The sequence below is a fragment of the Mytilus californianus genome, unplaced genomic scaffold (assembly GCF_021869535.1).
Source record: "Mytilus californianus isolate M0D057914Y unplaced genomic scaffold, xbMytCali1.0.p SCAF_6, whole genome shotgun sequence".
Classification (NCBI taxonomy): Eukaryota; Metazoa; Mollusca; class Bivalvia; order Mytilida; family Mytilidae; genus Mytilus; species Mytilus californianus.
Window position 1 is genome coordinate 66,001,869 of NW_026262712.1, and position 16,445 is coordinate 66,018,313.

A 16,445-nucleotide genomic window follows, 5' to 3' on the forward strand; every position below is an offset into this window, starting at 1 on the left:
GATGGGCAGCATGACATGTACACATAAAACAAAACATGATTTGTAACAGAAAAACATTTTTTTTATACATTGAAATGAAACATTAAATAGTTCAGACATATTATTATCTCCATTCTATATAAATCACATACATTTAATTCCAGGCAGTACCAGAGCCATAAAATCATTACAATTATCATTGTTATTACATACATTAATTTACATTTCGTCTAACATCTAGACATGTAATAATATAGTTCCCTAAATATTTAAATACATACATTTATATGAGTCAGCTATACCGTGTGATGCGTTTACAGATTCATCACTCAACAACTTCCTGTTTACTGAACACTTACATCATTTTACACATGACATCCAAGTAGTTGAAAATTTTCGTCACATTTATCTTGGGAACTACATTACAAGGATTTCTGAAATTGGGTTTCAGGGTTTATATCAGTCAGCTATACCGTGTGATGCGTTTTCAAATTCATCACTCAACAACTTTCTGTTTACCGAAATATTTGGGCGGGGGTATCATCAGTGAGCAGTAGCTCACAGTTTCACTTGTTTATTTTCATTGGTACCGAATTTCATTGATTGATGAAAACTTGCATTTCATGGATATTTGATTTCATGGTTTTGCCAAAGTCTGCATACAAGCCCATAGAAAATTTGTAATTTGTTGAACGTTTAAGTTCATGGTTCACCTGTACCAATGAAATCCATGAATTATAATGAATCCACAGAAAATATAAAAATAAGAATATATAGACAGCTATCTCACAAGCAAAAAACCCTAACTGTAAAACATAAGGGCATACACTACAAGCAGTAGCTTGTTTTCTAAAAAATCACAAAATTCATATTTGATGTCAGATGACATATTTAAAATCTAAGTGTATTTAAAAAAAAGAAAGATAAAGGGTATCTTAAGCATGAAAAGGAAGCAAGAGAAAAATAAAATTCATTGATATATTTTCGGAATTTTTTTTTAGATGTGAATGTTTTCTAACTTAATTTTCATTTATTATAGTAAAAGCATACAATCCAGCTCCAGCAGAAATGAGAGGAAATCTGATGGATGCCAACTTAGAGCAGGATACTATTAGAGAACTAAGTCTTAGAAAACAGGTCAGAATTATGATTTTTTTATGATTTCATTCATCTTTTTCATGATACTATTGTTATAGGTTTCTTGTAACATGAGGTCATGGTTAACTTTCCATCAGCACTAACCTGTCAACTCTGAGATTGTGAGTTTGAACTCGGATTGTGACCAGTTGTGTTTGACTTAAATCTAACTTGATGAGTGCCACATGTAGAGCAGGATCTGCTTACCCTTCCAGAGCACCTGAGATCACCCTCAGTTTTTGGTGGGGTTCGTGTTGCTCAGTCTTTAGTTTTATGTACTGTTGTTTGTCTGTTGGTCTTTTTTTTTTTGACATGGCTTTGTCAGTTTCTTTTCTACTTATGAATTTGAATGTCCCTTTGGTATCTTTCGCCTCTCTTTGACAAGGATTTCCAGCTTTCCTTTTGAAGGTCATGGTTCTTTCTAGTTACTATTGCTTCATCAACCAATAAAAACTGGCTGTGATGATAGCTAGGTCGCTGAAAGTGGTGTTAAACACCAAAAACATACAAACAAAGCAGAAAGTATCTAACAATCCTATACAAACTTTAATTTTTGTTAATTATCATACAGATAGAACAGTAATCAAATTTTTCAAAGTTTATTTATATGAATAACATCAGTTTAAATATTAAGCTTTGTAAAAATATATTTACTAACTATATGATTCAAATGCTTAGATAAACAATGAATATGTATTTTGAAGAATGTTTATAATTTTTGTAGAATTTACAAATGGAGCTGAAGAATTATGATGAGAATACAAAAGCAGGTGTCTTAGCCTTACAGATGCAACAATCAGCTGCTGCTAGTGGAAATAAGTTTTCAGCAGAGAAACCTTTCCCACCTGGTGGAGAGTTAGATCAACAAGCTATGGGAGTTATTCCAGTAAGTTGGTTCTTAGTAACTGTACCTATGTGTAAACACATGTTTTGAAAATGTTACAAAAGGTAAATAAGGATGTTCCTTTTTCCCATTTACAAATTACACATTGGGATTGAAAATTATTAATTTTTTTAATGTACTTAAAACTAAGGTTGTGAAAAATTATTAAGATAAAAGGATTTTAGTCGGATATGCTCTAAACATCAAAGCCTAGAAATACTAGCCAATAACCATAACTCAAATGTGCAGTACTGAATTTCTGTTGTCATCTAGAAATTAAAGAGCTTATGCCATACTACAAAATCAATACAGATCCTAGTACCAAGTTTTAAGTACTACTCTATGATATTAACCAAAGCCTTAATTTTGTCTAAAGAAAGCTATTTTGGAATAATCAATAAATAAAAAAAAAAATCATAAATTTTGTGTGTCAGTAGCACTTCTCTGGATTTACCTTCATCAGAAATGCTCAAACCCAAACATTTGAAAAACAGGGATGTACAAATATGTAGACACTTTAGGAGACACACTAAAATGAATTGCATAGAGAACTGATGAAATCTTCATAGAAATCTATCATACATTGCATTAACTTTTAACCCCACAGGCATCAACACAGTTACAGACAACATTAACAGTCAATCCTGGAGAAGAAGGGAAACCTGTAAGTTTGTTTTCATATTGATAGAAAAAAGTATAATTATCGGATTTAAATTTGAATGATTTAATTACAGTGTACTAATTTTTAATTTGTTTATTGGCCAGCTAGAATTATTTCAAATGTGAAATTATGAACATATTTTGTTTTGTAAAAATTTCTTAATAAAGGGATCAGCATAATCACATTCTTATGAGCTATCTGTGGAAATTCATATAAAGGAATGAAAATAAATTAGCCAAACAGCAAAACAAGTACATTGTTTGGGCAGAGAACACAGTTCAAGTGCTATGTTATACACTTAAACTATTATTGGCTTAAGACAGTCATTTTGAAAAATAATTATTATGTCTCATTCACTTTCTAGGAAGCAAACCATTCAGATTGTATTGTAGATTTTTTAATGCTATTCAATGTTTGGATTGCTGTCCCATTAAAATATGCTTCAAATCACTCTTAATTCATACACTTTGTAGAAAGTCCCTTTCAATACTCATGTTTTTTTTTTCTGTATGGCCCTTGTGTGTATATTAAATGAATTCACATGAAGACAAATTTAAAGCTAAAAAAAGATTTGAGAGAAAGAAAAATATTGCTTGCTTCATATTAAAATAAGACAAGTAATGATAAATATGTTATCGCTATTTTACGAAATTTTCCTTCGATCTTACTGACTGATAATTTCCTTTCTCAGAACAGTAGAGTGATATGAAAAATTATCGCTAGAAACTAAGGGTGCACATGCCGTTGTCAATGAAATTAACAACGTCGTCATAGGTAAAATAGCGGTAAACAGATTATCATTGGTCATCTCAACTCGATTGTTTTTCTCACTTTCGCCCTACTTGCTCAAGCGAGAAAATCAATCTCGTTGAGATGACCAACGATAATCTATAAATACAATGCTCATTTGTTCAGTTTGATAACTTTGTTTATTTTAGCCACATGTGGAGCTATTTGTTGGTACAACTAATGGTAAGTTTTGATCATAGATTTTGCCTAAGGATAAACAAGTGGTTGTTGTCCATGATTGGAAAAAGGGTACTGTGGATTCATTATTATTCGTTGGATACCAATTTTCATGGGTTTCATGATTACAGGTGAACCACGAATTTAAATGTTCAACGATTACAAATTGTCTATAGGCTTTGTATGCGGAGATTGGCAAAACCACGAAATCAAATATCCACAAAAATGCAAGTTTTCCTCAATCCACAAAAATTGATACCCACGAAAATAAATGCATCCACAGTATGCAATTTACACAGCACACAAATCAAAGGAAAAACCAAAAATGCATGTAGATGCAAAACAAACACACACCAATTGCTCAGTTACTTAGAGGTTTTCATCAAACCTCAATGACCAAAAAGTCTTTCCATTTTATGATTTAGAAACAAATGCAGAAGACCAGTTGCCTAAACTTCCCCAAAAAACTTTTTTTTATACTACAAGAAAGAAATCATCTGTCAAATACAGATTTCTGTAACTTTCATTACAGTAGTCACAAAATAGTTTGCATCTATAATTATGTTAAAATTAATACATAATAGCTGTTATTATATATACAAAAACAATTTCTGGTATTAGAATATGTTTTCATATATTTGCAGATACCATTATTAGAACAGTATTATTATTTGCTGAAGGAATATTTGATGGAGAAAGTCATGTTGTGTAAGTTGGTGTAGAAAAATATATAAAACAAATCAGAAAAAAATTCTTCATTTTGCATTTTTCACTACTAAATATTACTTCTATTAAGTTTGTATACCATTAATAAGTTCATTTTTTTCAATAATTATATTGGTGAGGTTAGACAACTCTTTATATAGAATGTTAAATTACTAGGGGGTCACTTGGACTGGAATACCTAATTCTAAGAGTACTTACTGTAAAAGTATAAGTAGATATCTGCTCTAGGGAGGCTCTTTTGCTACTGTTCCTCTCTGTGTCTGTTGTTTTTCTTTTTCTCATTTAAAAGTAACTTACAAATTCAAATATCTTGTTTAGGCAGTTACTATTTTTCATTTTTTATGGTGTATAATGTCATTAATGGAAACTTTGGGAAATTGTTTTAAAAAGCTAAAAAAGTATCACAATTAAAAGTTGATAAAGTAAATACATGCAAAGATATAACAGAAAACAAAACTGTTGAAATGACATGTCTTTAAAAAAAATCTGATATGTTCACAGTAATAGCAATATCTTCTTTTATGAAATTGATTTTAGAATTTGATTATTTTAACAAATGCTAAAAATGAGGCTTAAAGCCAGTGTTGTTCAACATGGTGTTAAATGCGAAAACATATTTTAGAAAATAGATGTTATTTAACAAAGTTGATCACTAAGCTGTTAATTCAACTCTTTGATATTCTGTATAGTCAAATATGATTTACTTGAACATATTAACCTAAAGAAGATACTTGATTGTTGGTGTTCAACACCGCTTTCTGCACACTGTTATATCATAGCACCAGTTTTAATTGGTGGAGGAAGCCAGAGTTCCCAGAGAGAACCACCAACCTTAAGAAGAGAAAAGAAATTTTTTTTACTACTTTATTTTATAATTTCAGTATTCTTCTTTAATTTTGTGCACTTTGCTTTGATTCCTTGATAAAAAAAAAACTGATGTATATCCAATATAAAAGTAGAAGGTTTACAATTTTAACAAAAATATTTACTTTCAGACATCCACATCCCAGTATATTATCCAATTGTTTGAAATGTCCTATAGTACCGCCCAAAGATCTACCAGTTGATCTACATATTAAAGCATTTGTGGGTTATAAATCCAGGTAAGTGTACTGCAGATTCATTTATTTTTCAATGGTATCAATTGATGAATAATAGTATTTTCATGGATACTTGATTTCATGATTTTGCAGAAGTCTACATGCATGCCAATAGGAAATTTTTAGTTTGTTGGACATGTAAATTTGGGGTTCATCTTTGTCCATGAATTCACAAAAATTGTAACCCCATGAATAATAATGAATCGACAGTAAATTCAATTTACATAATATGACATCTAAAAACTTGCCAATAGATCTACCTATCTAAACATGGGTTGGTAATAAATCTAAGTTTGACTATGATTTTAGTCAACTGTTGTCTATCCATATTTTCACATTTTGTCTAGTAACTTAAGTGTCCTTTAACTGAATCTAGTATCTTCCAAGGGATGACAGTACCCTCCCATTTAATTAAGATTATTTTTCTAATTTTGTGACCACTGCTCATGTTATATTGTGAATTAAACAATTCATACACCTAGTAAGTTTTGCCTTTGTATTTCAAGAATTTCCCAAATTTTGTTCATTAAAAATTTGTGTTTTCTCATTTTGATATTAGTCAGCTTTTGAATAATTTTGTTCATTCTGTATATATGTTTTATGCTTTGTATCATGTAGATCAATCTTCCTCTTCCGTTTCAGTGGACAATACCATGTATTTGAATTGACGCGACAGTTGCCAAGATTTTCTATGTATGCTTTATGTAAACCTGACATTCCAGAACCAAAGAGTTCCGTCACATATCAAGTCAATGACAGAGTTCAAAGGGTATGTGTATTTTCAACCTGAGATCTGATTATACTAAAAAAATGCTTGTTAATGTTTTTAATTCACTTAGCAAATTAAGAAAATCATGATATACTGTAAACAAACTTATTTTCCCTGATACTTTATTTTTTTTTGGGGGGGGGGGTGATTAAACACTAATTTTTTCCCGAAATTTTCTAATTTTCTATTTTGATGTCTCTATATAAGGGAAGATTTGCGTTTAAACATATTTCTTTTTGTTCTTTTACTTGTGAAAGTAAATAAATTGCTTGCAAAAAAGTTAGTTGGTTTACTATTAAAGTGATTCTATCAGGATTGTTGTTAACATATGATCTTCAAAGGACAATAAAAATACAAGAAAATGTGGTATGATTGCAAATGAAACAACTTCCACCAGAGATCAAATGATGTAGAAGTTAACAACTATAGGTTACCGTAAAGCCTTCAACAATAATCAAAACTCATAAAGGCCCCGAAATGACAAATTTAAAACAATTCAAACGAGAAAATTTATGGCCTATTCTATGTACAAAACAATGAAACTAAAAACAAATATGATGTACAGCAACAAAGAACAAACACTGAATAACAGGGTCCTGACTTGGGACAGGCACATACAGAATGTATGTTCATTTATAAAATTTTGACATCTACCCTATGGTAAAATTTCACTGTATTCATGTACAAAAGATCGTAGTATGAATTTCTGATTAAAATTAGTTACAAATCAAACACACCTGACAGTGTTACTCTACTAGTACAGTTTAGGGATTAAATTTAATATTGTCCTCTGATTTATTTTAGGTTTTGTTATGGATAAACCAAAGTTTTCTCTTACAAGATGATATAGCATGTGAAGGAAATTTGAATGTAGCATTTATGTCATTACGAGGATCAGGTCCCGTTATCATACAAATGGAGACTAATGGTCAGGTAAGCTAATAGGGGAGGGGAATTTTATAGCACAGGTTCTTAAAAAATTATGAAAGGGGCATTAGCTGTCAAATTCATGTTCACTGATTTGACACAAATTCTCACATTTGATTTATAACATACTTAAAAGAATATCAAAATTTCAAAAATTCCAAAGAAACCATTAACAATTCGTGGAATCGCTATAATATATCAGCATTTCTTGCATATTTTAGACCAGACACTATCTAATTATCCATCTATGTGACCTCCAAAGACTGCCTACGGTCAATAACCCAATATGAACATAAATTAAATACATGTTTAGATAAGTAAATCAGCATGAGCAATCAAATAAATACAATTTTTTATGGTCTGTTTGATCTCCAGTTATAGGTTAAAAATATATGTAAATCATTGTTTTATTTGCATAAGAATGATAGTTTTTTTGTGGGTTGTATCAGTCAACTAAATGGTTATTCCTGGTGTCTCCCTTGTTTCACTTTTCGATGTTGATATTCTTTTCTCTTTTAATAAATGAACGTGAGGACAACATGACACCACATTCGGGTGGACACATGTGCACCTCAACTCCACTAAAGGATAAATTGAAGGTTACATGAATATGGATTCAAATGAGTTGAATTATTGACTTGCAAGCCAATAATACATCAGCAATGTTTTTTTAGCTTATTATGACAAAATTGAACAAAACTGACTGCTATTAGCGAAATATTATTTCTATATTCAGCTTTAAAAAATGTTTGAAACAAAAAAAAATCACATTTTATCTTTTGTTTAATTTGTAGCTAACATGGCTTTTGCCCCTTTTTTTGCCACTAAATAACTGATTTCCATTTTTAGCAATTTTATATGTTTAAAAGTAGGCAAAGGTTTGTCTATTTTTTTTAGGAAAAATAATAAGATTTGATTATGAAAAGGATCCTGTATTTGCTTAAATACATCCAAGAAACCAAAACAAGTAGTTTGAATGTAATGTGTTTTAAGGTCTGCATGAATAAGTATGGATACAATAATATAAGTTAGATACATATTTGGATACAAAGGACCATTATTGAATATTTCCTTGTCCTACCAACTTTTATGTATGATGGCAAAATTCTGGATGTCACTTAATCAAATTACACTGGATTCTTCTTATGTTTACTAAAGTGCAGAAAAAGAATGACCATTTGATCAAAAACTAAAGATAATACTGCCAGTATCCAATATGAGAAGTAAGATCAAAATTCACTCACAAGTTAACTGCCCTAGAAGTTAGCTGATATTCACACTCAAAGGTGTGAGTATGAATATACACATTATTTTCATGTGTTCATTTTCAGGTTGTAATCAAAACAGATGATATGGACATGGCAGGGGATGTATTACAAGCAATGGCTTCTTTCTTGAATATTGATGATTTACAGTCCACAGCTGATTTTCCAGAGGAAATGGAAAAACTTAGAGAATTGCTGGTCAAGGTATTGGTTCTTGTTTTATTGAAAATTGATAGGTAAAAATGATCTTACTTTAAACTCAGAGAAACAACAAAAATATGAAGAGCAAATTCTTCATAAACTTTCTGCATCTGCTGCAAAAAGTCCTATTATACTAATTGCTTGAAAAGAGAATTAATAAGTGCAATGATATATTTCATAAGCTCTGTCATTTAAAAGCATGATATGAATATGGAATACAGTGGATTTATTTATTGTCGAGCCTGCGACTTTTGTCGCAGAAAGCTCGACATAGGGATAGTGATCCGGCGGCGGCGGCGTTAGCTAACTTCTTAAAAGCTTTATATTTTAGAAGGTGGAAGAGCTGGATGCTTCATACTTTGTATATGGATGCCTCATGTTACGAAGTTTCCGTCAGTCACATGTCCAATGTCCTTGACCTCATTTTCATGGTTCAGTGACTACTTGAAAAAAAAGTTAAGAATTTTTGTTATGTTAAATTCTCTCTTATTATAAGTAATAGGATAACTATATTTGGTATGTGCGTACCTTGCAAGGTCCTCATCCCTGTCAGACAGTTTTCACTTGACCTCGACCTCATTTCATGGATCAGTGAACAAGGTTAAGTTTTGGTGGTCAAGTCCATATCTCAGATACTATAAGCAATAGGTCTAGTATATTTGGTGTATGGAAGGACTGTAAGGTGTACATGTCCAACTGGCAGGTGTCATCTGACCTTGACCTCATTTTCATGGTTCAGTGGATATAGTTAAGTTTTTGTGTTTTGGTCTGTTTTTCTTATACTGTATGCAATAGGTCTACTATATTTGGTTTATGGAATGATTGTAAGGTGTACATGTCTAGCTGGCAGGTGTCATCTGACCTTGACCTCATTTTCATGGTTCAGTGGTCAAAGTTAAGTTTTTGAGTTTTGGTCTTTTTTTCTAATACTATATGCAATAGTTCAACTATATTTGGTGTATGGAAATATTTTATGATCTATATGTCAGTCATGCAGGTTTTATTTGACCTTGACCTCATTTTCATGGTTCAGTGGTTATAGTTAAGTTTTTGTGTTTTGGTCTGTTTTTCTGATACTGTATGCAATAGGTCTACTATATTTGGTGTATGGAATGATTGTAAGGTTTACATGTCTAGCTGGCAGGTGTCATCTGACCTTGACCTCATTTTCATGGTTCAGTGGTCAAAGTTAAGTTTTTGAGTTTTGGTCTTTTTTTCTAATACTATATGCAATAGTTCAACTATATTTGGTGTATGGAAATATTTTATGATCTGTATGTCAGTCACACAGGTTTTATTTGACCTTGACCTCATTTTCAAGGTTCATTGATCAGTGTTAAGTTATTGTGTTTTGGTCTGTTTTTCTTAAACTATAAGCAATAGGTCAACTATATTTGGTGTATGGAAGAATTGTTAGCTGTACATGCCTGCCTAGCATGGTTCATCTGACCTTGACCTCATTTTCATGGTTCATTGGTCAATGTTTAGTTTACTTGGTTAATGTTAAGTTTATGTGACAGTTGTAATAAAGCTTTATATTTAGGACTATCAACATAATATCAATGATTAGTAAAGAAGGCGAAACATTTCAGCGTGTGCACTCTTGTTTATCTTGGGTACAAATTTGCATGGATTGAGTAAAAATTTTATTTTCATGGATAATTGATTTGTGGTTTTGCAAAAGTCAGCGTTCAAACCAATAGAAAATTTGTACTTGTTTGATCTTTTACATTTTTGATTTCCCTTTTTCCATGAAATCCACAAAAATTGGTGCCTAAGAATAAAAAAGAATTCATAGTAAATAAAATAGATTGATAGAAAGATGTAGGAAATTTTCTCAAAAAAGCGCTTTAAATAGAAAAAATTTGGTGTAATTCACTTTGTATTAATTATATTTCCAAACAACCACGAAATGCGTAAATGAAAATTTATTGCTTTTTTTGTTTGTTTATAGGTTGATGAATTCCATGTAGTTCGACAAAAGTTAACAGCAGAAATGGCTGACCATTCCAATTTAATTAGAAGTATGGTGGTAAGAGCTGAAGATGCCAGACTTATGGGAGACATGTAAGGCTTTTGACTTCAGTAAAACTCTATACTGTTTACTGTATATTTTATTTCATTTTTATATGCCAAATGTTAAGATTTGCAAGAATGGCTAGGACATGTTCACATCCAACTCTGCCTTGTAATCAAATTGATTCTTTAAACACTCTTACACTTTACTGTTCCTAGTCCGAAACCTACTTTTGCATAAGACTAACTTGGTTTTGGTGCAACATCATTGTCATTGAATGGTCAACTTTCATCGTTGTTTGAATACAGAGGAGTGAAATTACAGGATGTATATCACATCTGAAATATAATTTTTCATTTTTTGGGGAAATCAGTTTTTCTTTGCAACCAATGTATTAATACATGGACTATTCTTTTATATCATTTCAGGAAGAACATGCGGAAGGGTTATTTAGAATTATACAATTTGAATAGAGACTTAATAAATGGATATAAAATAAGATGTAGTAACCACCAGGAGTTATTAGCTTCTTTAAAGATTGTTAATCAAATTATACAGAAATCTGGCAGGCTCAGAGGTATGTTGAAATTTACATGTTATGTTAAGAATAAAAATCATGCTGTATATGGATTTTAATATCTGTCTTTATTGTCCAAGCTAATTATTCAGTTTCATCCTTTTCACTGTTATAATGTGAAGCATGGAGAATGGTTTGCCATGTTAACCCTACACAACACAAAATCCCCCTCCCCATTTTGTGTCCCATCACACTTATAATGAAAAAGAAAATTTCAAACAAAATATATTGGTAGCTTCTATGTTTAACTTTTATGGCTTCTAATTGGTATTTAATATGTTTATAAAATAATAATATCAATATAATCAATTTGATAAAGGTTATAATATCAAATGTACTGTACAGTAACATTATGTTAGCATATTCACTAATGCTTTACCTTTTTCGAAATTTAGTTTTCAAATAAGAAACAAAGCATTTTATACTTAATACTGTTATATACAGAAAACCTATTCTCTGCAATTGAGTTAGTTTCCTTTTGCTTCAATTGATTGCTTTAGATGATTATTGACAAAAAAAAAGAAATTTTCTATAGGTGACCGTGAGAAAAAACTAGTATGTCATGTTAACAAATTTAAAAGGTTTCTAATGGAAATCTACACTGAAAATAAATGTAATTTTTAGGTAAACAGAACAACATTTAATGGATATAAGACTTAGTCAATACTGGCTTTATTACTGCAACAATTCATTGTTTTTCCTTGAAAATGTAATGTTTACCAATTCATTTACTGTAATTCTAAAGCTTTTCTGTCCTGAAGTATTTACTATTCTTTCAATTGGAATTCAGAGTATCTGAGATGTGACATAAAACCCATCTTGAATATTTCTGATTATGCAGGCATCTTTTGATTGAATTAAGCCTTCCAATTGATATTTTATAGTGTGTCTTTCTATGTTGTTATGTTATACTATTGTTTCAGAAAAGGGAGAAGGTTTGGTACCATTAAAACGTTTTATCCCGCTGCAAATGTTTGCACCTGTCCTAAGTCAGGAATCTGATGTACAGTAGTTGTCGTCTGTTTATGTAGTTCATACATGTTTCTCGTTTCTCGTTTTTATATAGATTAGACCGTTGGTTTTCCCGTTTGAATGGTTTTACACTAGTAATTTTTGGGGCCCTTTATAGCTTGCTGTTCGGTGTGAGCCAATGCTTCGTGTTGAAGGCTGTACCTTGACCTATAATGGTTTACTTTTATAAATTGTTACTTGGATGGAGAGTTGTCTCATTGGCACTCATACCACATCTTCCTATATCTGTCTAAATGGCTTGACAATATTTGTTAGATCCCTTTGTCCTTTATAATCTATGATTTGTTAATTGATGATATAATGCCTCATCTGTGTCTGTCCTCCATGTACCGTTGTAGCATTTAACATATAGCAAAGAATTCCTCTTGGGGCAGTCTTAAACTCAGAGTGAGGTGTGAGCTTTTGGCAGGGCACATTATGACTATATTTTATTTCCAGCAGTAATCTCTTGGGTTGTTGAAAGACAAAGCTTACTACTATTAAAATAATTTCAAACACTCTGGGAAGTGAAAAAACTAAGATATCAAAAATAATTAGGAAAGGGTAAAAGATTAAGAAAAAAAATTCAGATTACATTTAGGGAATTTGTGTCATGAACTAATTTACTATATCCTGTCTTTTCCATTTGGTAATTTAAGTTATCCATTCTTTTTACTAATTATAAAAAAAAAACAATTAAAAAGAAAGTTGCAGGGTTTGCATATGTTAGTATTGGATTTGTACTTTCACTGAACTGATTTTGCAAGTTGAAAGGAGCAGTATTCTGCAATGATTATGTACTACTAGAATTAAAGTGTTATTTATAACCATAATCATACTTGTGTTAACCTATTTTCTAGCAACATGTCAGTTCAATTTAAATTTAAGTTACAAGTGTTTGAAATAAACAATATCGAATTTACAGAAGTTTCAAATGAATAATATTTGTTTCATCATCTTTTTTATATAAAGGCTCAAGATGAAATAAGATAACAATTGACAAGAAAATTATTTAACATTTGTATCATTTTGGTTGTAAAATTGTTTACTAGTTTACTGTGCTTAGGGATAAATGTAACAGAATGCGATGGTTAAGTAAGAATGTATACTAAAATGTATTTTTTCTATTTATTTACAGTTGGTAAATACAAGACACAAGTGGTATCAGCATGTAGACAAGCTATCAAAAGTAACAATGTCAGTTCACTTTTTAAAATTATAAAAACAGGTTCATAGGATATATCATCACAAAAGTGAACGATATATATACAGTGAAAGTCATTTATATGAAAGACTTAAAGGAAGTGTGAGTCAAAACACCTCTGATAACACTAAAAAGCTATCAGTTATCTAAGGCAAAAACAAAATATTTTTTTAAGAAAGGGCTATCATCATGATTATCATTACAAGTAACAAAATCTTTATATTTCATATTCTTTACTATGTTCTATATATATAGGCAAGTGTTAAAATAAGGGAGATAATAAGTTAAGTTTTCTTTAAAAAGACTTTTCAGTTAATATGTATCAGGGTTATCATAATTAAAATAAAATTTGCTCAATAGCTATATGTAATTATTGATAACATATTTTTTTCCTGGAATGTTTTTTATTATATGGAAAGAGCTGATGTAAAATATATATCCAGAGTGTTTGTTTATAAAGGTCTCAAGATTTTATACGTAAAAAAAGAAAAAACACTATATTGAAATCAGTAATTTTAGAAAGGATGTGCTATTTTTATGTATTTATATGATATACATGTAGTTACAAATTGCATCTCAAAATATATCCGTCCATATTTTACATGTATGTTGTGGTCAAACCACATTGACTGAACTATAGATTTCAGAAGATTTTTATTATGCTTAAATAAAATAATAAAATATGTATGTTTTGTTTGCAAATACTGTGAGATTGTGTTTACCATTATTTAATTTATATTTTGTGCATAAGAGTTATCATAACTGTCAGAAAACTAAAAATTCATGAGTATTGATTTCATATTTAATAAGATGTTTTGTCTTACTCATAATCATCCCATTTCATATAAGAAATCCTTGAAATTTTTAACCAAAATAATTGAGGGATTATATTCCGCTGCGTTGAATTTTCAGGTTAAGAAATTTTATAAAAAAATAGGAAAATAGAATTCACAAATAATCTCCTTGTAGTGAAAAAAAAAGGTATCACATCACTGCAGATAAAATTATACACTAAATAAAAAAAGGACTAGTTAGTTAGATTGGGGTGTTTAACGTCCTGCACAAAAAAATCATGCTTTGAGTAGGACATTAAGAATGGATTGATAAAAGTCAACTTATTTATCTTATTTGACCATGGGCTTTTCTTTTCAATTATACCTGAGAGGAGGGGAACACCTCTTGTTCTCAAACTCCCACCAATAGAAAATATCATATACCTATTGTAGAAATTGGTCCACATATCACCAACCTTACTTAAAATCAAATTCCCACCCCTCCCCTTTTTTCAGGAGGCAACTTGAATTTAAAAGCCCTTATTTATTATCTGTGATAATTTATATGATTTCATTTGTATTTTATATGTACTTGTATTTTATTTCCAACAATAATTGTGTTTAAAATATTGAAAGAACATTTATGTTTTTTCATTATTTGTTTTTAGTTTTGTTTCTTGTTAAATATTGTAACCTTCAAATTTCTGCTGCAGCTGCTTTAGCTATTATTAATCTCTTTTTGGCTGTTTAAAGACAAAGCTTACTACTATTAAACTTATTTCAGACACTTTGTGAAGTGAAAAAAAAAACTCTGAAATCAAAATAATTTTATAGGATAAAAGTTAGAGGAAAAATTCAGTCACAAAGATGTTTAAATTTTTTACCATCAAACAGGAATTTTAAATTTGTGGGTTTGAAACAGATTTGAGTTATCTGTTAAAATGTACATAACTGCAAATTTATTTCTTTATGCATCATTATTACCAGTATGTAGGAATTGGAATAAAAATTTGAAAAAGCAGAAAGTATGTTAAGGCCACATTTTTGGCCCCTTTAATTCAAAAATCAAAAAGAATTATAGATCTACCAAAACAAAGATATCAGTATTGATTTCATAGTTTTGAATTTTTTCATCAACGACTTTTAAACCACAACTTTGACATGAATTTAAAAATTTCCGGAATCAGTTATAAAAAAATAGAATTAGAATATGCAGCAAGGACTATGGTATTTTAGGTCTAAAATGTAATATCTATACTCTTTATTACCTTATTTATGATTTATTTTAAGTCTGTTGCAGGTCTGTTGTTGCTGATGGTAAAACAAACATATTTGTTACCTCTATTTATAGTTTCTTTTTATTATGATCAGGAAGGTTGTATCTGAATGAAATAAATAAATTCATAAAATACCACTTGTTTTTGTTTTTTTATGAAAATAAGAAGATATGGTATGATTGCTAGTGAGAAAGATATCCACCAGAGACCATATGTTGTAGCTGTAAGCAACTATAGGTCACCATTCTGCCTTCAACAACGAGCAAAACCCATACCCTATCAAAAGCTAAACAAGGCCCTTACATGACAATCTGTTAAAACAATTCAAACAAGAAAACCAACAGCCTGATTTATGTACAAAACGAAAAAACAAATATAATAGACAGCAACCAACTACTACCACTGTATTCCAGTAAGGCATATATAGTATGTTGTGGGGTTAAACATGTTTTTGAGCACTCAACCCTGTATCTAACCTGGAACAGTGGTGTAACAGCACAACATAAGAACAAACTAAAAAACAGTTGAAAAAGGCTTCAACTTATTTAAATATATATTTTCAAAAATATTTCGTCTGCCTTGGTTGTGTCTGAGCTTTTGCCTTGTTACTTGTATCATTTTGCTGATATTTAAACATTTTGTCAGCTAATTCATTGTAAAATTTTAAAAATGAAGGATTCATAGCTTAAATTATGTACCCTTTTTAGAAATATCAAAAAGTGCTAAAAAGTAAAAATATACCCAACAAACTCAATCTTTAGTTTTCTGTGTAGTGTTTTGTGGACTGTTGTTTAGATTCTTTTGGCAATGGTGTTGTCGTCTTACTTCAACTTATGGTTTTTGATAGCATTTTTTTGTAATCATTGAATGTAAAAAGATAAAAGCTAAGAAATTGTTTGACCTATTGTCTCTCAGGTGATACATGTGTGAAAAGAAAGGGCCAGGGTTAGCTATTTCCATCACTTTGCATTC

General features: G+C 30.4%; 1 protein-coding gene across 1 annotated transcript in view; it reads left to right on the top strand.

Moving 5' to 3' along the window:
- Positions 1-15,610, top strand: part of LOC127704403 (Bardet-Biedl syndrome 2 protein homolog) — a 28,309-nt gene extending 12,699 nt beyond the window's left edge. The window contains exons 11-22 of the mRNA XM_052208444.1: positions 1,019-1,116; positions 1,841-2,002; positions 2,607-2,663; positions 3,599-3,632; positions 4,271-4,334; positions 5,348-5,455; positions 6,095-6,221; positions 7,026-7,154; positions 8,480-8,617; positions 10,569-10,681; positions 11,060-11,208; positions 13,358-15,610. Of these exons, the coding sequence (XP_052064404.1) occupies positions 1,019-1,116; positions 1,841-2,002; positions 2,607-2,663; positions 3,599-3,632; positions 4,271-4,334; positions 5,348-5,455; positions 6,095-6,221; positions 7,026-7,154; positions 8,480-8,617; positions 10,569-10,681; positions 11,060-11,208; positions 13,358-13,455 (1,277 nt within the window). The 3' untranslated portion in view covers positions 13,456-15,610. The remainder of the gene's footprint in view (positions 1-1,018; positions 1,117-1,840; positions 2,003-2,606; positions 2,664-3,598; positions 3,633-4,270; positions 4,335-5,347; positions 5,456-6,094; positions 6,222-7,025; positions 7,155-8,479; positions 8,618-10,568; positions 10,682-11,059; positions 11,209-13,357) is intronic.
- The last annotated feature ends 835 nt before the right edge of the window (positions 15,611-16,445 follow it).